This window comes from Coloeus monedula, assembly GCF_965178545.1.
Source record: "Coloeus monedula genome assembly, chromosome: 21".
Taxonomy (NCBI): domain Eukaryota; kingdom Metazoa; phylum Chordata; class Aves; order Passeriformes; family Corvidae; genus Coloeus; species Coloeus monedula.
Genome location: NC_138801.1, coordinates 2489324 through 2498868, shown reverse-complemented (window position 1 = coordinate 2498868; position 9545 = coordinate 2489324). Strand labels below are relative to the sequence as shown.

The following is a 9545-nucleotide window of genomic DNA, read 5'->3' as shown; positions in this document are numbered from 1 at the left end:
TGCTCTCTCCTGTCGCTCAAGCATGACATGGCCCAGCACTGTAGGTGACACAAGAGCAGGTTGCTGTGGCCAAACTGACCCCAGAGCAGACAGATCTCATCCACATTGGAGGATCCTGATGGATCTATGCAATGAGTTAAGAGCACCCGCACATCTGCACATGATATGATTGAGATACAGTATTAATGAATGGAAAAACAGGGAACTGAGATTCCCAGAGAAAAAGTGTTACTTTGACCTGAAATATCACCCTTAGAGAAGCACTTTGCAGAGCCAGAGGATTTGGGAGGCTTCCTGATCCTGCCCACCAAAGCTCAGCTCCACGAGGCAGGGATGGATTGGATTTTACTGCCTCCTGCTTAAATTAGACCCAGCCTACAAAGGAACAGAAGGCAGTAATGACACTTCTCCTCAAGAGTTTTCTGCATAATAGGCAGTTTCTGACATCAGCCAGATCGAGACTCGCCAACATGATGCAGCAACAAGCTTTGGCAGGAATTCTGTCCCTGGCAAAGCATCCCATTCTATTTTCATTTGTTTTAGAGACAGTTACTCACTCACCATATGTGTGCAGCTGGCTCCTGCTCCAGCCCCCGCAGGTCAGCAGGAATCTTTCCATGACTCCAGCATCTTTAGAATAACTACCTTCCCATTTTCCAGAGGTGGAGGGAACAGCCAGGCTAGTGAGGCTCTGTCTTTTGGGGTAGTTAAGTGTCCCTGCTATAGGACAACACACATTTTTTATGTGCATCAACCTTTTGTGGGTTCACTGGGATCCCACCCACACTGGCACTGGCATTGGCATTGGACTTTCTCTCTCTGTCCTGATTCCTGCAGCACAGAAGGAGCAGTTTTCTGGGGCAGAGAGGAGGCAGGCAGCCCCCAGCCCCCCTGAGCAACTCCTGGTTTGTTTTTAGAGCAGCAGAGGCTGGCAGCAGCAGATTATTATGCCCGAAAGCAGCCTGAGGTGTCACGTAGATGGAATACATCAAACATTACTGTCTCACTGAGCCTCGCACCAATCATTTATTTCTTTAGAAACTGCAGACTGCTCTAGTTTTATATTTCGCAAGTCACCTGTAAAATATATATCCATAAAACTCTTCCAGGAGGAGGATTCCTGCAGGGATACAGCAGCCTGGCCTCGCTGAGCTGTGCAACCCAACCATCTGCGCGGGCATTCAGCGTCTGAGCTGGCACTGCTGCTCCCCAGCCTCGCAGGGTGTTCAGTGCGGGGTTTGGGGGTCTGTACATCCCTCACTCCCAAAAGGGATCCAAAAGGATCCAAATGCTGCCAAACCCCAAATAACTCCCCAAAACAAGGCTGCTGTTCTGCAGCCCTGGGGAAGTGGGAGAGCCAGGGGCTCGGAGCGCTGCTCTGAGAATGCAACCGGCGGTTGCAGGGCTGCAGGACTGGGAATTAGTTCCACTTTCTGCTACACATCTTTTTATTTGATTAGTCTAATAGACTGCATTATTATTTACCACATGCAAATCTCCTCAAACTGATTAAAGCTCACATTTCTAGCCACGAGATGAGATCTGGAAAGAAGTAATAAGGAAAAAATATTTCACAAGCTTTTGCACTTTAGATTTGCAGGGAGGATCGATTACATTTAAAATTTAAGGGCCAGACTCAATCCTAAATCTCCTTTAAGGAAAAGGAAAGAATTCCTTTAAGATTTCCTTAATTTGTTATATTTCTTGCCCAGCAAAACCCAAGGGAGTTAAGATGTTGCTGGTTTTGAATGGTGCTTTTGGATATGACTTGAAGGCAGCAGTGAATGCTTGAAAAATACCATGTTAACACTTTATTATCTTTAAGCCCTGAAGAATTATGGATGTCTATATGGCCTGGAATTGCTAGGGAAGTAATTGTTTCTGGGTCACCCAAGGAAACTTGTTAGCTATTTTTCTGGATATACTTTTCAGCCCATGGATTTTTATTTACTGATTTGTACTGGCTACCAGATAGTGCTGGATGCCAGACATTTATAAAGCACAATCCCCATTTCAAATAAAAAGTGTCCAAAATGGTCAGTTAGGCTGTAGAAAGTATATGTTGCAGAGATAGAGAGAAAGAGAAAGGAGGAGAGTCTTGCAAAGAGCTCATTCCCACAGCAGCTATGTGGACATTGTTATTTTTTGTAAAACAGGTGTGGAAAGGTTAAAGAACAAATATGGATGTGATTTTTCTGAGCTTCAGGTATTTTATAGGGTTGAATACACCTTACAGCCTCCTTCACACGAACCTGTAAATGAGAACCTCTCCATAAAACCTTGCTTACGCCTGCAAAATGGTGATGTTTTAGCTCTCCACAAGTAATAGTATTGAAAGCTTTCCTAGGCAGGGGTCAGGCCCATTTTATTGTAAGTGCAGATCCATTCAAAGTGCAAAAGGACTGAGCTAAAGGACATCTCGATATTACAGGGCTGTTACTCCAGCTCCAGCCTAAATGACCTGAGCGAGGCTGAAGCATAACGCGGTGCCAGGCAGCAGGGCTGGAGGTCGCCGTTCCCAGGGAAAGATCACATTCACAAAATGGCTCAAAAATGGGGAGGGAATGTCTCTGCAGGTTTGACTCCTTCGCTCATCTCGGGCTGGCATGAGATTGACTCCATGAGCTAACACTGGAGCCATTCATCCAGACAAGGTCTGTCCATGACGGGGAATTTGCTGGCAAAAATTCCCCTCCAAATGGGAAGAAAAAGATGTTTCCATTATAAAAGGATTGTGACGACTCAGCTGTGAGTTTTTTGCCCTCAACCTCGAAGGCATTTCTTGCATTCCTGTCTCAGCACACCACCTTAGCGGCCCTTCACGTGCAGCACCACAGCAATTCATCATTACCCAGTCTCCAAATTATTCTAGTGTTGATTAAATTAGTAAATGCAATCACAATCTGAAGCAAGTTAATTGAGAGAATTTATTTGGCCCTGACAGTTTTATGCATGTTTGATTAAGTATTATAAGGTTTGTTTTTGATTTTGCATAATTTAACTTTAAATCCTGCGCTGGGTGGGGGAGGGAGCATCAACTATTAATGACCAAAATAAACTCTTTTAAGATGCTTATATTTATGATTTATTTCTAAAGGCAATATCTTCCAGATTTTTTTTGTTCTGTTGCCAAAGTGACAAATATGTTTGAAGCAATATTTTGAGCCATTCGCTTCTCGCTATAAATCTTGCGAAATGTGTCCAATTCATTAAAAGTTTTGAAAGAAGTACAAGTTAGCATTTATATTGCAACAAGTGACATATAAATGTGTATGTTTGTCTTCAGAGCGGGCCATAAAGTATCTGAGCCCTCGCCGGCCGCGCTGACGGGGACTAATAGCCCGCTCTCGGGGCTGATGATGAGTTTCATCACAAATCTTCAACGCTGTCAACACAAAACTGTTCAATCAACAGGAATATGAGTTGTGTCTTTAGTAAAATTAGCACAGGGAAGAAATACAGCCCCGAGGGCTGTGGGCGGGGTCCCTGCGGGCTCCACTCGGAGCCCTCCTTCAGGATCTGATCTCTTTGAATGTCAAAGCTTCGATTCATGCCTGACCCCAGGGCAGTTTATTGTTTATGGAGCCCCACGTGCATTTCAGCAGCAGAGAGGTCAAAATGTGCCAGGCAGAAAATTGAATGGGGCTGTCCTGCTTTTTGTCACAGAATTATGGAATGCTTTGGGTTGGAAGGGACCTCAAAACTCAACTCGTTCCACCGCCTGCCAGGGGCAGGGACACCTTCCACTAGACCAGGCCAACCTGGCCTTGAGATGAAGGTCACCCTGACCTAAGAAACTAAAAGAGTCAGCCTTGGCACTGGTGCACACACATGTTTGGGTTGTGGGGTCACTCAGTGGAGCTCCCTGGGGTTTCCTGGAGGGTAGCAAAGACCCTTCCCACCCAAGGGATTCTTGCAGGACGCCGGGGCCCCCTTTGCCGCACTTGCACTCAGCAACATCCCCGTGATTCCCCACGGCAAAGCTGCAAAGACAAAGTGCCTTCATACTTCTGTTGCTAGGGCTGAAATTCCCATCTCTGGGTTATGGCTCGAGTCCCAAAGAATGGCAGAGGGGAATAAATGGAATGTGGCTCTCCTGCTTATCCAAGTCACCAAGCAGATATTCCCAGTTCCATGCTACTGGGGAAATTTATCAGCTCCGCACATCCCCTTCTCCCTCCCACCAGGAGGCGTGTGGGGATGTGGAGACGCCAACTTCCCAGGAGAACTCCCCTGGTGTTGCCTTATCCAGAATTTCCTCTTGTGTTTCAGGATCAAGCTGCTCTGCAGGGCAGGGGAAAGGGAAGGCAGGAGCTCCGGGAGGCACCGGGAAGCCGGGAGAGGTTTGGCTGTGCACAGCAGCAGCTCTCAGAGGTGACAGATGGCCCGAGTTATTATTATTTAATGTTTTTCCACCGTGGCACTGCCCAGACAGCAAGTGGGGCAGGGAGCCAATGCCGAAGTTGTGTATTCTTTCCACTGTGGAGAAGAAATCCTAATTAAATCTAAGGGAAAACAGCAGGGAGGAAATTATTTGTTTTTCTTCCCTTTAGGTCGTTTTGAATTTTTCTCCACCTGTTTGTTTTTTAGGAACATTTTGGGTCTTTTTGGGATTCTCTGGACAACCTTTGGCTGCCGCTCCGGTTACGCTGGACACGGCCGCCTCCTCCGGCACCCTCAGCCCCGGTGTGACCCCCCCGGTGTGACCCCCCCGGAGTGACCCTCAGCCCCGGTGTGACCCCCCCGGTGTGACCGGGCCCGGCCGCCCCTCGCCCCCCGTTGCCCGGGCAACGCGTCCCCGCCGCTTCCGGCCGGGGGGCGGCGCGGCGCGATGACGCCATCACCGCGCGCCGCCGCCGCCGCTCCCCGCCCGCCGCCGCCGCCGGAACCGGAGGAACCGGAGCCACCCCCGCACATGCGCAGAGCGGGCGCCCGGCGGCCCGGGCCTCGCTCCGCCCGGGCCCGGCGCGGCCATGGGCACCACGGTGAGTGCGAGGCACGGCCCGGCGGGCGGCGGAGCCCGGGCCTCGCCCTGCGGCGGCGGGAGCTCCGCCCCGGGGCCCGGCGGTGCGGCAGCGCTCGGTCACTGCCCGCCGGGGCCCGGGGGGTCCCTGTCCCCGGGGTGAGCCGCGGCCGTGCGGAGCTCCCGGGGAAGGCCAGGCCGAGCTCCCTCCCGCAGCTCCTTCCCCGAGAGGCCGCGGTTCCGTTCGGGATCGGTGGGATGTAGGAGGAGTTGGCGTTTCCCCTCCTTCCGGCGCTGCCGGCGCTCATCCCTCGGCTCTAACCTTTATTTGTCATTGTCCCTAACCTTGTGCGGCTCCTCCTGGAGCACTCGGGTCCCGCCGGGGGGTCCCGTCAGTCCGGGCGGCTCGGAGCTGCCCCCGCTCCTCCCGGAACGGGGAGTGCCCCGAGGCTGGGCAGGTCCTGCCTGGAATGTCCGATGGATGCGGAGAGGCAGCGCGGCGTTCCCGTGCCTTTCTCACCGCACGCTCCCTTTTCAAAGGAGAGGCGGTGAAAGCTCGCCAAATCGAAGAGTTATTCACGTTTTTAACGTCCCGGTGAGGCCACCACGAATGAGGTGCCGGGGGTGACAGCGGCGTGGAGGACACGGAGGTGCCTTGAGCTGGAATCCTCTGAGCTGTGGGGTGATGGCCAGAAAAGGCCGAGTTGGCCCCCAAAATTATGGAATGGGTGTCCAAAGCTGTTTATGGGCGTCACGTGCAAAATACAGACTGGGGGATAATCACAGAATCACGGAGGGGTTTGAGTTGGAAGGGACCTTACAGCTCATCCCATTCCACCCCCTGCCCTGGCAGGGACACCTTCCCCTGTCCCAGGCTGCTCCAAGCCCTGTCCAGCCTGGCCTTGGGCACTGCCAGGGATCCAGGGGCAGCCACAGCTTCTCTGGGCACCCTGTGCCAGGGCCTCCCCACCCTCACAGGGGAGGATCTGCTATTCCATATTCAGTTTGGAAGGTCTGTGCTCCCTGCATCGTGTTTCACGTGCCCCAGAACAGTTTGTGACAGGAGAGGTGACCAGCAGGAGCTCATTGTGATTTTCTGTCCTGGCATTGACTACCAGCTCACTGATTCCTCCCAGCATGGATCAGTAAGCTGGAATCCATTTATTGCTAAGTGTTGGATTCTTTTTAGAGTCTTTATGGGCTTAAAAATTCATGCTTGAGGCGGGGCCTAGTAACTGTGAACATTTTAATGCACAAAATGAGCAAATTGAAAATTATTCTGTCATTTTGCCTTTTAGATCAACTCCTGTGCAGAGAATTGTGAGTTTCTGAAGCACCTCAGCAGTTTCTGTCACTCTTCCTAGAAGGTGTCACAGGAAAACTTCACTCTTTTGTTCCAAGAATTCAGTGGCATCCCAGAAGGGCAGCGGAGCCCCGACCTGCTGAGTGGATGGCAGCACCCCTAAAATGTAATAATTCAGAGTTTATTTTGTCCTCCCAATGTCCCCCTGCTCGTGCCTTTTCCAGTGTTGATATTTGAGTTCATCCAAAGAGCAGGAACCCACCAAAGGGTGTTTGTTCCCGTGGTGGGCACAGTAACTGTGCAAGAGGATGCTGGAAAACTTTGTGTCCTGCTGAAGGAAGTTGCAAGGAGAGGCTGCATCGTCAGGAATTGAATGCTCTGCATCCAGAGCATGTGATTTTTGACCTGTCTGCTTTAGTCCTCCAAAAATATCTCTGAGAGCAAACGCTGAGCAGTTCATACCCATCATGTGGGAAGTGTGTCAGGTCACATGCTCCAGGCACAGAACTGGGTTGGTTTTAGGCAGCGTTGGTTCAGTGTCTGAGCAATTTCTGTGCCTTGCAAAAGCCACATTTCTGAGCTGCTTGGCATTTCCTGGCTACAGACAGGAAACAGGGCAAGAGGCACCTAAAATTATGAGGGTGCCTGTGGTAATTGAGGAGAAGCGGAGAACCCTTGGTTTCCTAAATTCCCTAAATCATCATTTAGCCCCTACTCCTTTTTTGGTAGTCCCTGATGCATGTAGAACCAATACTGCCTCGCATTTCTGTAACAGCAAAAAGGAATTGGAAGCTGGAGCTGAGCAGGAGAGATCAGAACTGCAATTTCCATTTCCATGGAATTTGAGGCAGGAAGCAGGGCAGAGACTTCCCCACTGATGCATGTTCTATCAGAGAAGGATTTAGGTATCACAAATACAGTTTCCTGCAGCTTTATAATTTGGTCTGTGGTTAGTTCTGTTAGTAAGGAAACGAAAGAATTTGTTTTACTTTTAAGAATAGCCAGATTTTTGGTTCAACAAAGGAAAGATCTGCCTGGATCTGAACACTTGGGTGTGCGAGGAGTCTGGGGAAGTCCCTGTTGTTTTCCAGCATTATCTGATGAGTGCATTGTCATTTCATAATTCCCGGAATTTGGCACATCAGGAGCCTGGGGTGAAGCAGAGAGCAGCTAAGAGGCTCCTGCTCATCACTCACACAACAACAATGGGTGTGTGGAAGGATGTTAAGATTATAAATCCTAAACACTGCAGAAGATCAAGATAATTTCACTTATCTCTGCAGGTCCCAAGGGGAGAAATAAACTGGTGGATGCCTTTGAAAGGCTGCCTGGCCTTGCCTTGCAGTGACAGCAAGAGCACAAGGCTGGCCTGAGCCAGGGGAGGTACATCCTGTGGAGTGTGAAAAACATGATTGCCTCATTGTTCTTCCAAGACCTTCCATTATTTTCAGTTTGTTTATTTGGTGAAGCTTTGCCAAGTTTGGAAATGAGCACAAATCTAGAATTCACTTGCAAAAGTACTTGGAGACTCTTTTTATTTTTACTTTTAAAGGAAATAACGACCTGATGCAAACACATACATTAATATTACTGCTCTCACATTAATATTATTGCTCACATGGGTGGGCTCTTGCAGGGTGGCTGTTGGATTAGGAAAGATCTGTGAATTAGCCAGGATCATTTCAGACCAAACCTCTTTGCTGAATTAACACTGGATAAAGTTTACAGCAGGCTACAACTGGTGCTGGCCGGGGAATTTATTTGGAATCTGGCGTGGAAATAGAATGCGTTTGTGTGGGGAGTAAGAAGCAAAGAGGAAAAACAAAGATGTTTTAAGGGAAGAAGTTGAGGTTTGGAAAGCAGTAGTAAGTGAGTGCTGATGCTGAAATCAGGCGGGATAAGTTGCTCTATTCAGCAGCTTCAGGAGAACTGAAACTTTCTATTGTGCGTGTTACTTAGAGAAACCTTCAATTGTCTGAGTTATTTGCCAGCACCAAGCCAGACTCTGCTCACTGTGCTTCCCTCCTGTGCCTTCCCGCAGGTGTCTCCCTTCGCGGACATCCAGCCCAGGGTTAGCTGTGCCAGGCTGCCGGCTCTGTCCCGCTGCCATCTGATATGTGCCCTGCGGCTCGTGGCCTGGGGCCGGCTGCGCGGGGCGGGGCCCGATGCCGGTGATCCCCATTCCCCGGCGGGTGCGCTCGTTCCACGGCCCCCACACCACCTGCCTGCACTCGGCCTGCGGCCCCGTGCGCACCACGCACCTGGTGCGCACCAAGTACAACAACTTCGACATCTATCTCAAATCGCGATGGATGTACGGATTCATCCGCTTCCTGCTGTACTTCAGCTGCAGCCTCTTTACCTCCATCCTCTGGGTGGCTCTCTCGATCTTGTTTTGCCTTCAGTACCTTGGCATCCGCATCTTCCTGCGCTTCCAGTACAAACTCTCCATCATCCTGCTCTTGCTGGGGCGGAGGCGGGTGGACTTCAGCCTCATGAATGAACTGCTCATCTATGGGATTCATGTGACCATGCTGCTGGTGGGGGGGCTGGGGTGGTGTTTCATGGTCTTTGTGGATATGTAAATAAAACCAAGCGCATGTGGGATCAGGAGGTGACTTTTCTTCTACCCCTAAAATGTGTCAATATCCTCTTCTTTTTTTTTTTTTTTTTCTAATATAAATTAATTTATTTCTCAGTGCTAATTTTTGTGGATAAATTAACATGCTTGTCTCTGGAATTTGTATCTCTTTGAGGGTCGAGGTGCCATTTTGATTATCAAAGTGCAACACTTGATTGGGTGTTTTATTCTTTGCACAGTGCAGGTTAATATAAGTTTCTTTTAATCCATAAGAGCCTATTTCGTTGGTGTTCCTGTACTCCTGTGGGCATGAAGAAGGCCGTGATTTATCTGGAGGACAGAAGCCAGATAATTTTGCACCCCACACTCTTAATCCATCTTCACCATTTTCCTAAAAACGTTCCTTAATATCTCAGGCCTGTAATAAGTATCTTTCTTGTAGGTTTACATTTTGCATATTCCCAATAAGAATCTGGGGCCAAAATTCAACAGACTGTAGAGCTTTGGGGGCTTTTTTCCCCTCTTTTATTTTTAGATTTGTGCAAGACATACATTTGCCCCACTCTACTGTTTCATCCACTTTAAGGTGATTATATAGCTTTGAGTGGCTTTGTCCTTTTCAGGCAGTTAGTGCTGAGTAATTGAGTCTTTCCCTAATAGCACAAATCCACGGGAGGGATGGGAGCAGGGCTTGCTAT

At 49.4% G+C, this 9545-nt stretch overlaps 1 protein-coding gene across 1 annotated transcript; it reads left to right on the top strand.

Moving 5' to 3' along the window:
- Positions 1–4859: 4859 nt before the first annotated feature.
- TMEM250 (transmembrane protein 250) lies at positions 4860–9170 on the top strand. Its single transcript, XM_082295049.1, has 3 exons — positions 4860–4985; positions 6262–6432; positions 8308–9170. Exon 3 carries the CDS (start codon positions 8432–8434, stop codon positions 8849–8851), a length of 420 nt encoding a protein of 139 aa, XP_082151175.1. The 5' UTR covers positions 4860–4985; positions 6262–6432; positions 8308–8431; the 3' UTR covers positions 8852–9170.
- The last annotated feature ends 375 nt before the right edge of the window (positions 9171–9545 follow it).

Coding starts and splice junctions, on each gene's coding strand:
- TMEM250 (XM_082295049.1), top strand. CDS start 8,432: ATGCCGGTGATCCCCATTCCCCGGCGGGTGCGCTCGTTCCACGGCCCC.